Source organism: Pteropus medius, unplaced genomic scaffold (genome assembly GCF_902729225.1).
Source record: "Pteropus medius unplaced genomic scaffold, Ma_sr-lr_union100, whole genome shotgun sequence".
NCBI classification, from domain to species: Eukaryota; Metazoa; Chordata; class Mammalia; order Chiroptera; family Pteropodidae; genus Pteropus; species Pteropus medius.
The window spans coordinates 23,040,541-23,058,272 of NW_024344378.1; the positions used below are offsets into that span (position 1 = coordinate 23,040,541).

The window sequence follows — 17,732 nt, forward strand, 5'->3', positions numbered from 1 at the left end:
GCCGTAGACCATGGACCGTAACTCCACTGGGGCACGAACCCAGGACCTTCTGTGTGCAAAGCAGACGTGCTAACTGCTGCACTATGGAACCACATCCTATCTTTTTTAAAAGAGAAGCCTGAAGTCAACATTTATGTAAATACTGTTTTTCAATATCTATAAAAAACACAAACGATGGGCCACTAGTTTGCAAAGTGGAAGTAAATTAAGCGGCTCATTTCACAATTAAAAGCAAATCTCCAGCCCAGGGGATGTCACCGCAGAGCTTGGTTGGGGGGTGGAGGCAGTAGGACTGCCCAGGCTTCCACCTGAAGTTGCCAGGTTTTCCTGAGATGGGTGATAATGCATCTATCGTCCCCGTAATCCAGGCCCTCAGAACTAATTTTAGAGATTATCCCTCACCCCAAGCCCGTTTGCACCTCTCAGGTCATATTCTAGTTATTCTACCACAGGATGAATATTGGAGGAAAAGAGGTCTATTTTAAGGATGGAAACTCTTCATCTGGAACAAGATAATTCTCCAAATTCAAACTGAGAATGGGTGGCCTGACCGCCAGCGGCCAGGTCATTTTCACTGGGAGTAGTTCTGCATGTTAATGGCCGCGGTCAGACTAACTTGTTAATGAAATCACTGCTGATTCCATAGGAATCACTGGCCCACTGGGTCCTTAAATTGACCCATCCCAAGTAGAGCTGAAAGAATATAATGAAACAGGTCATGAGGCAAGTGAATGGAAGGATTGCTGGCCACCTTTTGGCCACACCCCAAACGGGCTACAGAGAGCTCAGGGCAGCCTTCCCTGGTGGCTGTGCCTATCACCCCCTTATGTAACTGTGGCGTACCTAAGGTCGGGAGCGTGAAGAATTCAACTGCTCCCTGCCCCTCAGGATAGAGCACTGGCACCTTTCCAACTCTGCCACGAGAATTCCCTAAGATTCACCCACTGTGTTTTCTTTTTCCCTGAAGTTTAAGCGCAACCCATAACATGGCCCTAGATCCGGCAAACAATGCTCCTTTAAGTCCTGATACAGGGGCCGAGGCAGGGGCATTAGTAAGTCTTGCTTTTTGATTCCTTCTGGCAACTTATCACCTTTGCTTGAGGCTACGAGTCGAATGCTGGGCTTCGACGCATTTGGTACCCTCGCCAGTGACCACATGAACACACTTTAATATCAAAGAAGTTTAATACGCTGCAATAAAATAAGCGCCTAGAAAAAGCTCATGGAATAGATGTCAATGTTAGAGAAACCCCTCCCACACATCCTCTAGCTCCAAACCCCATCCCTCAAAACCAAACAAGAAAATCTGAAACAACAAAGGAAATCCTTCAAGCTTGGATTTCAGTGAGCCCCTTTACCAATAACAAGAACAGTTTCCTACAACGGCCTAATAGAAAAGTAAAACACAGAAGCACAAAAAGTCCACAAGATTTCAATATTTAAGAGACTTGGTACATATTCAAAGTTAAAATAACTCCAACTTTTATAGCTATACATATTGTTTTAAAGCAACTTAATATATTTTTAAATTTCATATATACACTCTCAAAGGTTCTTCAGGTGAGGTATGTAAACATTGTCAAATGAAAAATTTTCAATGTTTCAAACCAACAAATTCACAGCATACATTGAATTTTCATCCATTAACGACACAGTATGTTCCTACACTCACTAACATAGTGGAAATCCAGGCCCAAGAGATACACGCTGATCATTCAGTAACCATTTGCAGAATTTCTCATCTCACTGTTTTTGGGAAGACCACCTTCACCCAGGTCAGGGGCACATGCTTGGTGCCAGGAAAGGGCTAGGCCCTCGGAGACGCTCTCCTTGGGCATCTGGATCACTGGCTAAGACTCACAAGACAGCAAAAAGGAGCACACCTGAACAACTACGAGATTGACCTTGGCAATGACAACACTGGGGGGAACCAGAAAGACCTTTAAAGGAACGGTAGAGATTCATCTTAGAGCTTGCCCTAAACTCATTCTGAAGGGTCGTGGCCTAAAAAGAATAAAAACCCAACATGGCACCTGAGCTTCAGTTAAATTGCATGGGCCTCCTATGACCCCTGGGCCCCTCAGAGGCGTTAACTCCGGCCTAAAGGAGGACCCTGGGCTGTGCTTTTCATACAGGTTGGGGTTGAATTTCTTAATATCATAATGCATACGGGAAAATAATGCCATGAGTTCATAAAGATGACCGATGCCTGTACACAGGCACCGGCCAGTGACCTTGGAGGAGCTCGATTTTGAAAACTACTTGTTCCCTGAGGGTAAACAGCAGGCTTCTATAAAGTGAGGCTAATAAAGGGGTTATTTATTACAAGGTAATAAGACTTGGGGCACCTCAGGCCAGAATTCTATTTTACCCCCGCATAATCTACAATGCCCCCTCCCCGCCCTCCCACCACAAGAAGTAGTCACCTTCTCAATGATACAACATAGGCAAGTTTCTTTCCTCTTGCTTGCTTTCAGGCTCAGCAACGGAAAGTTTTATCCTAATGCATCCACTTCAATCTAAAAAAACACTAGTGAAAATTTCCAAACACCATCATAAATACAAAAGAGAAGACATATTCCAAAAGCCTAAAAAACTACATTATTCTGTTCATGGTTATTCGGGTGTGGGGTATTTTTTTGTAAAATTTAGGACGTTCACAAGGAGAGGCTGCTAAACAGCTCAGAAACCTGTTGAACTGGACACGCTGGGAGACTCGGAGCGACTGCCTTCTTTACACTTGACCTAAATGGTTTTACCCCAGACACGAAGGGGGCTTCAGACATTTCAAACCCAGGCACAGAGTAGGACTCCAGGAAATGGACTAGCTTTTAAATGTAGGTCAGATATAGTCAAAGGACTTTAAATTGATCACTTAATTTTCACATTTACTCTATAACCAAATGAGCTTTTGCCTCAACTAGATTCTGGAAGCCCTACAAATTCATGGGAAATTTATAACTTTTCAACCTCTATGCCCAATGTTGGATGTGTCTGGTGCTAGCAGATTTCACATCCATTGCTAGAGTTCTAAGATTGAAAGGAGCGTGCAGACAAACAGAAGCACAATTTCAAGTACAGCAACCTCTCTGACAAAGGCAAGAGGTCTTAGCAAGAGCTGTTCTACCCCGACCCTATCCTCTGAGACAAGGGCCCCTGCGGAGCCCAGAATAAATGTTATTATCTAGGATCTTATTGCTTATGGGCAACATATCAAAAAGGACATCTGGAAATCTGCTCTGCAGATCCTGGGACTGACCACTGACCAGTTTATCATACACACGCATATATATATATATAATATATAACATAACCAGATGAGAAGAGGGGCAATTAAAGCTTGGATTCGATGTAACATTACAGATCGAATGCCCCAAACAGCTCTCAACCTGCTGGTTTTTGTTCTTTCTCCATGTGTGTTATGAAAGGAAGTCCACTGCTCAAAATATATTCTACAATACTACGATGCAAACCAACATCACTCAGAACATGAATCTGTATACATATAATAAATATTTTTTAAAAACTATTTACAACATTATGTCTTGTGAACATTTAGATGAGAGCAAAATTTATTTCCTGCAAAGGTTAAAAAAGTTTTGACTGTCTAGTTCAGTGCTAAATTCCCTGGCACCTAGTTACCCATTCACATTTCATCTTAAAATCAAGATTTGCTTACAAATAGTATCTTAGAAAAAACATTCTCCAGCATTACTGTTCAAGTGTCCCCATTTGTTTAGAAAAGAGAAGCCATGATATGCAAGGTATGATTCAAATGAATGACAAAATCCCTGTGTGTCCAGTCCCAAGCTCTCTGAAATCCTGGGCCTGCAGTCCTCGGTCCTGGCAAAATAAGAGTCATGACTTAGACAGGGGCGCCCAGGAATGGGGCACAGGGAGGAGGAACATGACCGTAAAGTGTCGGTCCCATTACATACAGGGGTGCTCGGAATTGCAGACCAGGACTCCTGAGATGTAAAGCTGCACACATCTTAGAACAGATGGTCTGGTTCTGTAACCACCGTTACAGGCAGGGCTGGCCCACATCTGCACAGATGCTGAGAAAGGTAGGAGGAGGAGGGGGTGAGGCGCTCATGAGTACTGTCAAGGTGTGGAAGGAAACATGCTTATCTCCCATGGCAATGAGAGTGGGAACAGGTGTCTCACAAACATGAGAAAGACTAAAATACAACTTAATGCTTTCTTTAGGCGACCAGTGGTTTCTCCATATCTCACAGGTATGGGTTTGGATTTTCTTGGGTTACAACTAAGGCTCACTTTCCTGCACAAGCTGCTGAAGTGCACAGGTGAATGTACCAACTGTGTATGCAAAAAGTGGGCTACTTGAGGCAAGCCCTGATGCCATGCCTGGCATAGCCATGCTGATGGTGAGAGAACCATTTTGTTCTGGGATGGGGTGACAGTGGGGGGATGTACTCAGGTCCCTAATCCACATTGCATCTGCCCCCAAACAGTGACGGTTTCAATACCCCGCCATTCTGCCTTCGCTGTGTTATTTGGGGGTTCAACGGCTGAGCATGGTAGCTGGGGAGGATGGGTGGCTAGAAAGAACACTTTTTTGGAAAGCCCTTTGAAAGTTATTTTTTTGTTAAAATAAATACCTTCTATAGAAGCATTTGAACAGGAAAATATCATGATTTACACAGTGAAATAAATTCCACAGTGATGTGTATAAATATGCACTATATATATATAATTTGAAGCCACAGTCATTAAGTCTTCTAGAACTATTAAGAATGCAGAAACCACTGGTGAAACTAATAACCTTAAGTTATAGTGGCTCTAAAACTAATCCCTACCTGTGGTATAAATATACAAAATTATGCAAATCTTGTTTGTATAGCATCTTTTCCACAAACTAGTTCCCAAATACTATAGCTTCAGCTACAAGACAATATGAGGTGTAGATTATAGAAAATAGGGGTGAAAAGGTTGATAAACTGAATAGCATTTAGACGCAGTGGCTAAATATCAGAAGAAAAATGTTTCTAATATGTCATATATGTGTTCAGTGAAGCGCTTGGGAGGTGGGGACTTCCCAGAGAAGATGCCTCCTGGAGAGGGCTGGGGGAGCAAGCAGAAGAGGGAAGAGGCCAGAGGCGGCTCCGCAAGATGAGATGGGCCAGGCCTGACCACGGGGCTTCACTAGCCAGGCCGGAGTGTGCAGCACTTCAGGCTAAAGCGGCTAGTGTGCCGACAAGGTGCCATTGACATGCTGAGAATGGGTGGTCTGGATTTGAGGTCCTAACAAGTAAAGACCAGCCATTTAGGTTGACAATGACCAAAGCTTGGGGGGTAATAAACTGCCATGTATACCGCACCTGAAAAAGAAAAGAGGGGATCTGGGGGGTCAAGCTAACTCACTCTATGCTGACCGGGAGAGTCAAATTTGCCCTGATTCATAAACATGATGAAGATGGTAGTACTTTCAATTGAAAGGACTTCATACTTTAACTACTTATCCTAGTAGATAAGACTGTATGTCCAAGATTGAATGACTATTCAATCAACAAAGGAGGGGATGTATTCTTGTTCTTTAGTGCACAAGCATTACTCACGGATAATGTGCAACAACAGCTGTGGGCTGAGACGAAGCACAAGACGCCCTAAAAATCAAAAGGAAAGCAATGTTGCAGTGCTGGAGTATGTGAAAAAATGTCTGTGCCCGTCAATATAATTTGATCTTGAATGACATATTGCAAGGGTCAGTAAACCTCTTCTGTAAAGGGCCACGCAGTCAGTATTTTCTATTTTAGGCTGTATGGGCCAAATATGGTCTCTGTTACTTTCTTTTTTTTTTTCACATGACCCTTTTAAAAAAGGTAAAATGCATTCTTCCAACTTCTGACATATTATAAAACCACGAGGACCTTCTTTTTCTTTTTTCCCAATGGGCAGTCTACACTTTCGTGTGGCTTGCCTACTGAGTACCTCGTGTTAAATGGAATGGTCTCGGGCAGGTGAGGAAGCCTGTGTCACTATGTTCACCAGGTGAGCATAACCGTACAACAGCCCCTCTGAAGGACAAAGCAAAGGGTGGCACCTGAGCACTGAGTGTCAAATACCAGCTCTAAAAGGAAGATCGGACAGAAGGGAGATAATAGAAGGAACTGACCAGCTTTGGCTCAATTCCCAAGGCAAAAGCATGAGCAAGGATACCCTCCACCAAGTGCCCAAGGTGGTTCCCTGGGCCCCCAGCACAGCATGACAAAGCCCTGAGCTGGGAGCATCAGAGAGCTCTGGGTTTCCGCCTGAGTATGATTTATCTTTAAAGAGGTTAAACCTGCAAGTCTTGTAATCCGCCCACTGTAGAATATAGCAGTTTGTTCTAGAGTTTCAAGGGATGAATTATACTGAAGTCTGACTCAAAGGCTTCTCACAATTCTGTTTGTTTTAAATACCATAATCTTTTCATTTTCTTTTTTCCCCTGAAGACAATTTTGGAGCAAGCACGGGGAGGGAGAGGACTTACTGCTGGGAGATGAGGACTGCCCTGCTGATGCGATACACACAGGTGTGATTTCACACTTACGGAAAAAAACCCCAGCATTTCAGTGGGTATCAAGCCATAAGATGACAAAAAACTTAGAGCTAAGAATTCAAAATAATTATATTTCAAAACAACTGAAACCGTCACTGTTTGGGGGCCACTGGCAAAAAGTTTCTCACCAACATGACATTCAACTTCATTTTGAAAAACAGCATAGAAACTTATCCTTAAGTTTTAGGGAAAGAAAAAGACCAACGCCTTGGAAGCTGACTGAATTTGATCTAAAGCTATAAACCATAACTTCCCAGTCACACTCAGGTTATCTAATAGGTCCGAATTTTCTATTATTTTATCCTAAAGCACATCCAGCCCCTATTTTGCATTTGTTGGCTCGCCTTTAACAAATTCATTTTGAAAGAAGAACATGGGACTGAAAAAATACCAGTGCCAATCATGTTTTATTTTCCTAGAAGCTGGTGAAAAATATTACATAACGAACAATGCTTTTGGTTTGAGATTGGACTTTGTTTCTCCTCTGTGAAGACTTTTCCCATATCTAAATGTGAAGTTCAGAAAAACGAACATCCAACTAAAGTAGTCTCAACTGATTTCGAAAGAAACAAAATCTTGGCTTACTTTAGAAACAAACAAGAAGTGAAGCCGGAGTCAGGTCTATGATAAAAACAGTGAAACGAGAGGCCCAGGCCACATCATCTTGGAACTCTGAATTCCTATTTGCGCACGGGCTGACTCCATCGGCTTAGAGGGCCTCACTTTGGCTACTGTGACGGTGATTCTAAGAAGGAAGATGTGGGGCTAAGGAAGCTCAAGTTTCAGGAGCTAGTATTTGATGTGTTATAGCAATACAGCATATCTCTTTTGTAGCAAGAAGAAATAAAGAAATATAAAAGGAAGAACAAAATTGAGGTAAGATAAGGAGGAAGAAGAGGACAGAGAAAAAAAGAAGCAGAAGAAAGAAGATATGTCGGGGAAGGTTTGTTCCTGAAAAAAGGATTCTTTTCTCAAGCAAGGGTCAGCAAACTTTTCTTTAAAGGTCCAGAGAGTAAATATTTTAGGCTTTGTGGGCCATATGGTCTCTGTTGCAACTACTCAAATCTGCTGGAAAGCAGCCACAGACAATCCATAAACAAATGGGCATATATTTGTTCCAACAAACTTTTATTTACAAAAGAGTGACCAGCCCACAGTCTATAGACCCTTGATAGATAATTTCTAAACCAAAAGAGAGCCTGCACGGGCTGACCTAAAACCAAAAGGACCGGGTGTGGCTCCCTGAGCCAGCACCTTGGGAAACTCCAGCCCAGTCCCAGGTGCGAAGACAAAACATCAGACTTGTTGATGGTGACAGGATAGCCTCTCCAGCTTGCATCACAAAGCATGTTGACCTTTCCTACTTGGTTCTTAGGTCCACTGATCAACAGGAATGCTGCCCATAAAAGAGAGTGACAGCTTCCGCCCTCGCCGCAGAATCTATCACAAGGCAGGAGAGACCAAACTTTAATTCAAAGTGCCTGTCTGAAAGTGTTGTCCTGGTGACATACCTGAACAGTGAGAAATTCACCTGGGCACTATGTGATATGAAAAGAGTCCCGTGAGAAGCACCGCGTATGTGGAGGGATGACTAACTGAACCTCTTCTATCCATAGTACGACAGAAACGGGGCACAAAACCCAGAGCTCAAGATTATTTTTTTAGGTAAAGCTTGTGTGTCAGTCTTTGATGTAATACACATGCAACAGAAGTGGCCTACCTAAGGGAGCCAAGGGATGAGTATTGCAGATTCACAGACGTTAAGGACATTCCTATGTAGGAAGCCTCAAGAGCAGAACAAAGGTTCGAGGCCTTTGTGCTACGCTGCAAGACTGCTACGTGTCTGAGGAAGTGCCGGGGGTGAGCCTTTGGAGCCGGCTCGGGGAGCAGGATCCACGCTGTCCTCCCAAACCCAGGGAGCCTTGTGGGACAGAAAACGGGTCTCTTGAAGAGGGCCCAGCTCTGAGCTTCAGTGACTGCTTCCCAGGCATCTTCCAGCTCCTGCAGAGGCTCAGAGGTAATGCCAGTGTTCTCTGGTCATCAGCTTCCGCTCCAGCACTGGGACGGTCACTTCACTGAGCACAGGCCCAGGAGCAGAATTCCTTTCTGATTTGGAATCCAGCCTGTGGGGGAGACTGCTTTACATTTGGTGGCAAGCCGTACTGTGAAGATGGCTACAGGAAAGAGGTCTTTGTAAGAGATGAAAAATAAGGGGAGACTCAATACCAGGCCTGGGCTTGGAGGTATCTGGGGGACAGCATCTGCTCTAAGTGTAAAAGGGCCTTTCAGAGCTGGCCCTCAAGTTTTTTTTTGTTGTTGTTTTCTTTATTCTATTAGCAAAATTAACTGAATCAGGAAAAAATGAGATTCAACAAATACAAAAATAGTTCTAAATTTTTAATCTCCTAATTATGTAGAATCCCAGCCTATTTAAATGTAGTCACTACTATAAAGTGTAAGTTAATTTTAAAGATCATCCATTGCATTGTTAGGTGTATAAAATAAATACATACACATTGATAACTTTTCTCAAATGCTTTCTAGAATGGGAGAGAAGGGTATTATCTTGAAGCAAGCTTTTACAAATGAAAAGGACCTTAGAAAAGTAATGGAATGAATTATAAACCAGCAACTGCCTCACACCTCTCCCTAACCTAACGCAAGCACCCTTCCAAGGTACATGCAGCTAAGAGGGCACCTTGAATGTATGTACAGGAATCAGCAAGCCTGACGTTGGCAAACCTTGGCTGTTTAAGTCACCACAAAAACAATATCCAGTGAAAACTATGTGAAAAGATCTTTTTAAACTTTAAAACCACTTTTTAAAGATTCAATGAACCTACTCAAAACATATTAATGCTTCTGTGCAACTTAATGCTGAGAAAGGGCTGCCAGCATACACACCTAGCAGTGTCATTAATATAGGTGGCTCCTGAATGGCCACGGTAAAAGATATTAAAAAGAAAAGAGAATCGTAGAATAGAAGAAACATTGGGGGCGGGGATCAAAGCTTCATTGAAGATAGTAAGCTTCGCTATCTATGACATTCAACACACTTCTCAGTTTCCCATGAATCAAATGCTTTCTCCAGTCCTATCCAATCATCAGAAGTTTTCATTGTACATATACAGCAAACCTTCTACAGAATGGGTAGAAAGCCTGTTTTATCATGATCTAAATGAATTGATGCATTAAAAAAAGTCTATCTGTGTTTATCTAAATTAATCTGAAGCCATCTAAATGGAACACTTTTTAATAGAAAAGACAGAGTAGCAGCTGTCCATACAACCCTATTTTGGTGACAGAGCATGCCAGAGGAGCTGGTTGAGGCTTTAACAATCAAGCCTTTTTGTAGAGTAGCCCCATGGAAATGGTGAGTACACATGGTATTATAATGAAGCAATGTTATAGGCACCAAGGTAAAGCCAATGCCACCAATTTCAGGCTTCACTTGGGAAAGGCAAACATCATCAGTTACAAATACTGCAGCTCTTACTTTTGAGCTGTGGAACAGAGACTGACAGGGCAGAGGCAGGAGTGGTAACTACAAGCATGAACTACGAACACGGTGATAACCAATCAGAATGCACACCCACTCTACATCCACGCGAACATCAGCTCTGGGCGTAGGGTGTGTGGGCCCACTAGGAGATGCTACAGCTGCTTCCTCCAGCTGCAAGGCTGCTGTGACCCTTACATAACTTTGTTGTTTTGACCTTTCTGAGTCTGATGCCGAAGTGGTTTGCTGGATGCTCAGAGAGACTCTGGGCCACATTTAAGCCATCTGTCCTGTGCTAATTACCTAGCTCATGAACCCCCTAGCATAGTGCATGGGGAAGAAAGAATTCTACTATAGAACTGGGGCTGGGAGACATCTGTGGCTGACAGCCACAGGCAAATGCGCCCAAACAGACATGCAGACACTCGCTCTTAAACTTCTCTATTACTGGAAATAACATTTTCGCTTTCTTTGAATATGGAAGTACTCAGAGTAAGAAAGAAAATCAGAAGTCACTCTCGTCCTATTGTCAAATTACAGCCACAAGAGGGAAAAAAGAATCCCAGATTTTTTCCCCCAAAGTAAGACGAAAACCTTATTAGAATACTAGCAAGGCTGCATGGCCAAAAACAAAAAGGATGATAGTAAGAATCAGTAATGGAAATAAATTTTAAAGGTTGTAAACCAATATTAACACCTGATGACACACCTTTTGTCCCATGGGCACATGATTTAGAATCCATTTTTTTTTTTAAATGACAAAAGATGAAAGGTAAGAGGAGTAAATAGGATTTAAAAAGGGGTAACAGAAATATGAATCTTTTACAATAATTATAAATTCCCTCTGCATTCTTCACATATCATAAAAATGATTTGGTTTAGCTTTCAAACATTATTTAAACAAACAAACAAGACAGAGAGGGAAGTTCACTGCTGGGGTTTGCAGAGGAGCATCTGTTCATGTACAGATGCTGCAGGGTGCAGCTGGAAAGCTACTTTTATGTGCATGATGGTGGTCTTCTCGGCTACAGTACAAGTGCTTGTGCATCAAGTATAAAATACAAGCCTTTAATCACAAAGATCAGCTTTTTAGCTTTTGTAAATTTAAAAACAAAAAGGATAAATAAGGCACTGTACTTTTAAAAACTAAAACTGCTTGGTTCCAAGTTTAAAACCCAAGGAACAACCAGAATATAATATATAACTTCCCTTACTCAGACTCAGAGAAAGACTCTGCAAGTTCCCTTCTCCATGTGAGATGCATGTTCTGACATCTTAAATTGTGGTGTTCTCCATTAACTGCAGATTTGAAAGGCTTGATAAGCTTGTAAAAGCAGATTTAGTTAATGCAAAACAAAGGGTTACTTCTACAGAAGAGTTTGGCTCTCGACTACAGCCCTTCCGATCACTTTGTATCCAGCCGCCTCCGTTTGCTGTGGGAAGAGGCCAGCTTCGCCTGCAGCTTCCGCTTTCTCTGGGCAGCACTGTTCTCTGGGGTTTGGCTCAGGGGTCTGGCCCGAGCCTTTCCACTGCTCTGCTTCCTGTTTGTGACTTTCTGTGGCCTTGAAGAGGATTCACCTGACCCTTTTTGCTTTGCAGGTTTCCTCACTGTCTCCGAGGAGGTGGGCTGGGTAGGTCTTCTGTTTGTATTCTCTTTTTCTTTCCTGGAGGCGGGGCAGCTCTTCCCAGAGGACTTTTTAGGGATCTTCACTTTATTCTCTTTCAAAGTTGTCTTTCTGGGCAGTTGGCTGACTCTGTCCCTTGCAGCTGGCTTCTTGGCAGCAGGGGTTTTGGTGGATCCATCAACATGCTTTTCTTTGCTGGCCTTCATCGCAGGCGCCTTGTCCTTCTTGTCCTGAGAGCTGCCGCCTTCGGTCCTCTTGCGTTTATTCTGAACTTCTGCTTTCGGCAAGGTTTCAGACGTCTGCTTTCCTTTCCTTCCCTTCATTCCATCGGTACTCCTGGGCTTAACAGGAAATCCATCTGCATCTACTTGCAGGGCGAGCTTGGGAGACATCAGAGGGTTGATGCATACACTCTTGCAACCCTGTTTACCTTCTGCAGCCAGACCAAATGGGCTTTCCATTTTCTCGTTCTTGATCAAGCGCTGCTGGGCTCTGAGCTTTCCTCGAATATTGGAGTATTTTCTAAGGATCCGGGTACTGGCTGGAGTAGGTGAGTTTGTGGGAAGATGGCTATTTCTACCTTCCTTGACTTCCTCTATGCTGTCTTCAGAATTGGGGCAGAGGCTGGCGTCACTGCCATCCTCTAGAGGCTCTACTTGGTCAGGATTCTCTCGGAGTTTAGCCCAGAGCTTCTGTGTTTTCCAGTTGTTCTTCGCAGGAGTAGCTCCAGGAAATTTCTTCAAGTGTTTTTTCAAGCGTTCAGCCTGTAGCGAACTGGGGTACAGGCTGGAAGGGGAGTACTTCTGAAGAGGGTGCTTGACAGGAGGGATATCTCCTGGGAGACGAGTGTTGAGCTTCTTTACGATGACCAAGGACCGGGTTTCGGTCGTCTCCAAGAACCATTTACAAACATTAGATAATTTAAAGTTCGTCATAAACAACATCTGAACAGGAGAAAACTTTTGAGCCTCCAATGAACCCCTGCATTTCCGTGACCTTTTCTTGCTTTTCCAAATCTCCTTCAGTTTATCGGACTTGTTCCTTGCTCTTGGTGTCGGCTGGGCTTCTTTCTCCAACTGGATCCAGCCCTTCTGCACTTTCATGTACTGGGCACTGAAGTTGGCAATAAGCTCTTGGTTCTCCTCCTCGGCACACCATTCCATAAACTTTGGCTGGTCGTCGACCACTGTGTCCACGTCATCCTCATCTAAGGGATCTCCACTCTCTGACCCTTCACTGTCCTTTGACGTTGGGCTTCCTTGTGCTGCTTCCTTTTCGGAAGTCACTTTCGTAGTATCCAAGGAGTCCAGAGAATGAGCATGTCTTAGATTGTAGGTAGAAGAGGTCAATCTTGTAAGCCTTGGTACCCATTTTGGGGGCCCAGCAGCATCACCACTTCCGCTACTGGACGACCCAAGTGTGCTAGATGGCACATCGCTGTCGTCATCTTTATGCTGGGTGTCTGTACTGTCTACCTCATTTACAACTTCCTCCACACCTTGTGCAGGTACAGGTCTTGGCCTCTCTTCTAACTGTTCTGAGAAAGTACATGGAACACTTTCTAAGGGGTCATGAGCATGTTTTTCGCCTAACTTAGACTGGACATAGATTTCCAGTCTCTCTCCAGGTAAAGGCTGGCCAACTGTGGTTATGGGATCACTGCTGGGGAAAATATCACCTTCTTCCCTTTTGACTTCTTTTGCCAACATGTTTTTAAAAGTCTGCCTAGTGATGACCCCACCCCCTTCGCCCTCCTGCTCGGCATCCTTCTCAGAGAGGTTTTCAGGGACATCTGGGTTTCCGGCGTCCTCCAGAGCTTTTGCATGGAGACCGTCGGTCAGAAAGCCCTCAGGTGTTGTCCCGTCAGGGGACTCCTCTTTTTTAGAACGTTTTGCACCAGGATTTTTAGAAACCTTGATCTCAGGACAAGCAGAGGAAGAATCAGAACTTTGATTTCTTAGGCACCTATCAGAAGAGGGAGAATCTGAAATTTGACTTCTTAGGCACCTATCAGAGGCCTCGGGGAATTTTTTACCTTTTTTCTTCCTGTCTGAGTTCTCTTCAGGTGAGTCAATGTTTCGTTCGCAGGTATCTTTTTCTGAAGACGGTTTTGCGTCGCTGCCCTCTCCCTCTAATTCTCCTGTATCACCTGCTGCCTCGCCTCCCTCAGTTTCACCGGAGTTTTCCTCAGTAAACGTGCTGCTTTCCTTCAGGAGCGGGTCAGTACCTAGGTCCCGTGTGCCTTCAGTCGCGGCCTCATGACTGATGCTGTGGTCGTCCTCAGCCTTTCCCGGGCACGTGGGCGGCTCCGAGCTCACTGGAGGAGTCTGATGTTCTGAGCACGGAGGACTTTCCGCTCTACTGACTGCTTCTGGAGAAGGATGAGGCCTACAAACATCTTCAGTGCCTCCCTCAGAAAAGCTCTCAGCAGAGGGAACCAGGTGACAGTCTTGGGGTTCATTCATCTCCTTGGTATCCAGCAGTTCAACTGGCTGTTGGTCTCGTCCAGGAGAAGACACCCCACTTGCTGTGGGAGCCGAGGCCATGGAGCTGCCTTCTGGCATGTCCTCTTCGGGAAGGTGAGCGGGGAGGGGCCCCGCCAGGCTGGAGGCTGTTGTTTCCTCTGGCCCAGGGGATGGGCTCGGATTCGGTTTATTTGTCAGCGGGCAAACCTCGGGCTCTTGAGATTCCTTTTCAGATGAAGCATCTCCGTCTCCTTCCTTGAGGGAGGTTCTTCCTTTATTAGGCTCTTCAGGGTCGTCGTCTCTGGGAAGCTCCCCATCAACTGTAGGTCTCGGGGTTGAAATTACAGGGGTCTGCTTGGGAGTGGCCACTGCCTCTGACACCAGTGTTGAGCAGCTTGCTTTTTCTTGGGAGTATACATTTCTGGCCAGTGTGCGAACGGTTGGCAGTTCACAACAATCACCATTGAAAAAGTATCCTCGAGTACTCTTTCTGGCTGTTTTCCGAGAAGATAATATTGATCTTTGATTCTCATAGTGGTATTCTGTTATTGGCTGACTGATATAAACGACATCACACTGGTTATCATAATCGTTTATCCGCAGCCCTGATGCTCTTTTGCTTTTCCGAGCTGTCTTGATGGAGGGTGATAACATCTTGGTTCGTGAATGTCCATTAGATGCTTTGTGTACAGCAGGCATGGGGCTGGGGGCTAACCAACCATCTTTGGAATGATCAAACTGGCCCTTATCACTGGGATGCAAATGGTAATCCACCTTATTTCTTCCTAGTGAGTGAAGATGGTTCTCTTGCTTTGGCCTTGAATCTTGTTCACTTGCCTCTAAATCCTGGTGGAAAGGTGTTTTTGAGCTACACTGTAAAGTATTCTCTTTGTCAGCAGTTCTAGGTGAATTCCCCACAAACCCTGAGTCCCAAGCCTCTTCTGATAAAGCTCTGAATGAATTTCTTTGAGAAACGATACAGTTGTTGCTCTCTTCACTATTCTCAGCTGCCACTTTCATGGTAATTAGACTTTCTACTAAAGCTGAACTCTGCACACGGTCTTTACCATCCTCACGTGTTTTCACATTTGTGTCTTGCTCCTGTCCAGTGGTTTGCCCCTCCAAGCTCTTAGAGATGTGGAAGTTGAACGAAGGAGAATTAGATGCAGTGAGGTATCCCGGAGTGGAGCTATCCACTGAACTCCCAGAATTAGGTTTAGTGGTTGGAAGCTCAGAGGACTTCTTCTGGACAACGGTCAGGGCATTCTCTCTTCCGTCTACAGAATTTGTCTCAGGAAGAGGCTCCTTCAGGGCCTTTTCTGCCAAGTGTGGAGGGCTCTGAGAGCCTAATGAGTCTACTAATGAATCTACAGGAGGAGGAGATTTTGTATCAAGACATGTAGCATCGTTTTCCTTATGTTTGGTGCCTAGCTGGGCACACCCAGCATTGCAGGTGGATGCATCCATTGCTCCAGAATCCGAAGGTCGCGGGTCCTCAGTGCTTGGCTGGGATTCAGTGTACAGGTCGCTGAGAACACGAATGAACTGCTTCTGATGATGAGTGCACAGTTTGACCATAAACTTCTCCAGGGGGGACTTCGACTGATTGTTAGAATCTACTGCTATTGCCTCTGTTGAGTTCTCACTAGACAGACAAAGAGAAAGAAGGAATTAGTATGGTCATTTTCCAAAGAACCATATTTACATTACGAAAATCACCAGATCTTACTCATGCTATAAAGAGAGTAACACTCTGACCAAAATTGCTTCTAAATGCCCATATACTTTTAATTCAATAAATGAATATTTACCTAGTTAAAATATAAGGCGGTTATATTCTCAATTTTTAGTGACACCCTTCATGCTTTTTAAGTGACCATTCACAAATAACTTTATTATAGAGAAAAAATACAGAAATTTTTTTTTTTCAAAAAATAAAATTCTGGCCACATTAATTCCAGTTGCTCAACATATACTTTTGTGTTAGGCCTGGGTATTCCTGTTAAATAATCATTTTTTCTAAGTCTGCAACACTGACAAAAATTCAGATACTGTATTTCAAATCTCAGTTTAGAAATACTTAGAGAAATTACAGTTTTAACATGGTTTTTCAGTATGACCAATTGGCTGGACTATGTAATTCTGCAGACAGCGATGTAGGAACTCTACCCCTTTTCTAGGGCATGGAGGATTAGAGATCAATAATTTCACATGTCAGACACATTGAACAATGGAATGAAAAGCAATTTCTGGTTCCTAGCCTCTAAGTAAGGATATGTGACTGGCTGACAGTGATGGATTTTTAATCTTTTCATCTCCTGAGCTTCCCCAAACCACTGCTATAAAAGCCTCTTATAAGGCATTTAAATGGTACGGCTCTGTCACTGCGAAGTGGTACGACTGTGTCTTCAGTCAAGCCCCATTTGTTACATTCTCTTAGACTTTTGAAAAACATTTCACAGTGATCCACAGCAAGTCGTTCTATGTTCAAGAACCGTTTTCACAAGTTATCCAGGGCAATTCTCACTACGGTTTAACCTGGACGGTGGGGGTGGTGGGAAAGGATGATAGTAGATTCAAGACAGGTTAAAGGCAACTCTTCTCAGTCAGCTAAGTGTTTTCAAGAGCTGCTTAGTGTTTCTGGATGTTTGGTTTTTACTAAGGCCATGTGGTTGGAGTGCTTCAGTTTTCTGGAGTTTTATACAACTTCTCAATCTCTCTCTTTCTGAATTTTAATTCCTCAGGAGACTATTATCTGACTATGTAACAAGGCAGAGCACTGAGGGCAACTGTATAAATGTGTGTTGAACAGATGCTGTTAGATAACTTCCGATGAATTCTTTTCTTCAATCTGTGCCTTCATCTCCCATCGATGAGGTGCCTTATAGGAAGGCTTATTACCCTAGACAGCCTACATCAGCCTCCTGCCTTTCCATGCTCCTCTGGCCTCTGAAGCAGTGTGGTTTTAGAGAAAGGAACATTGACTGTGAAATATGAAAAACCTATATTCTACTTCTCACTCTGACATTTACTATACAGGATCTGGGACAAATTACTGAACCTTTCTGAACCTTGGTTTTCTCATATGTAAGTTGGAACTGAATATCAATATTTCAAAGAACTGTTGTGATATTAGGTAATGTACATGAAGCACAAAGCACAAAAAAAGCAGATGTTTACTTTCAGTTTTCCTGTTCCTAACTCAGGGAGGTTTTTAAGACCAAGTGGTTGGATCATGTCTAAATATAAAACAAAATAAAACAAAGAAACCATTAGTGACATCTGTTGTTAAAACTGCTTTACAAGAGAAAGGTTATACTGTGTTTTTATTTTCACAACTAGCTAGAGAGTTGTTTTATTCAGTGGTACCCTAGATATCTGAAAGGGCCTACTTTAGACTACGGATTATAAACACATCTTAGAAAATTCCTGTCTCAAACCTGAAACTGATCACTTAATTGTGAATAAACCAAGAAAAAAGATTACTACAGAAATGTTTTAACAGGTGCAGGGGATGGTGAACTTTAAAGTACATGCTGGCAATGGGACAAAAATCTAGCAAAAAGAAAAGGCCAAAAGCA

General features: G+C 43.5%; 1 protein-coding gene across 7 annotated transcripts in view; it reads right to left on the minus strand.

Annotated features, from left to right (window-relative positions):
- Positions 1 to 1,166: 1,166 nt before the first annotated feature.
- The window catches only part of LCOR (ligand dependent nuclear receptor corepressor), a 118,607-nt gene continuing 102,041 nt past the window's right edge, over positions 1,167 to 17,732 (minus strand). For all 7 annotated transcript variants that reach the window (XM_039871635.1, XM_039871637.1, XM_039871640.1 and 4 more), the window contains one exon: positions 1,167 to 15,796. In XM_039871635.1, coding sequence (XP_039727569.1) covers positions 11,467 to 15,796 — 4,330 coding nt within the window. In that variant the 3' untranslated portion in view covers positions 1,167 to 11,466. The remainder of the gene's footprint in view (positions 15,797 to 17,732) is intronic.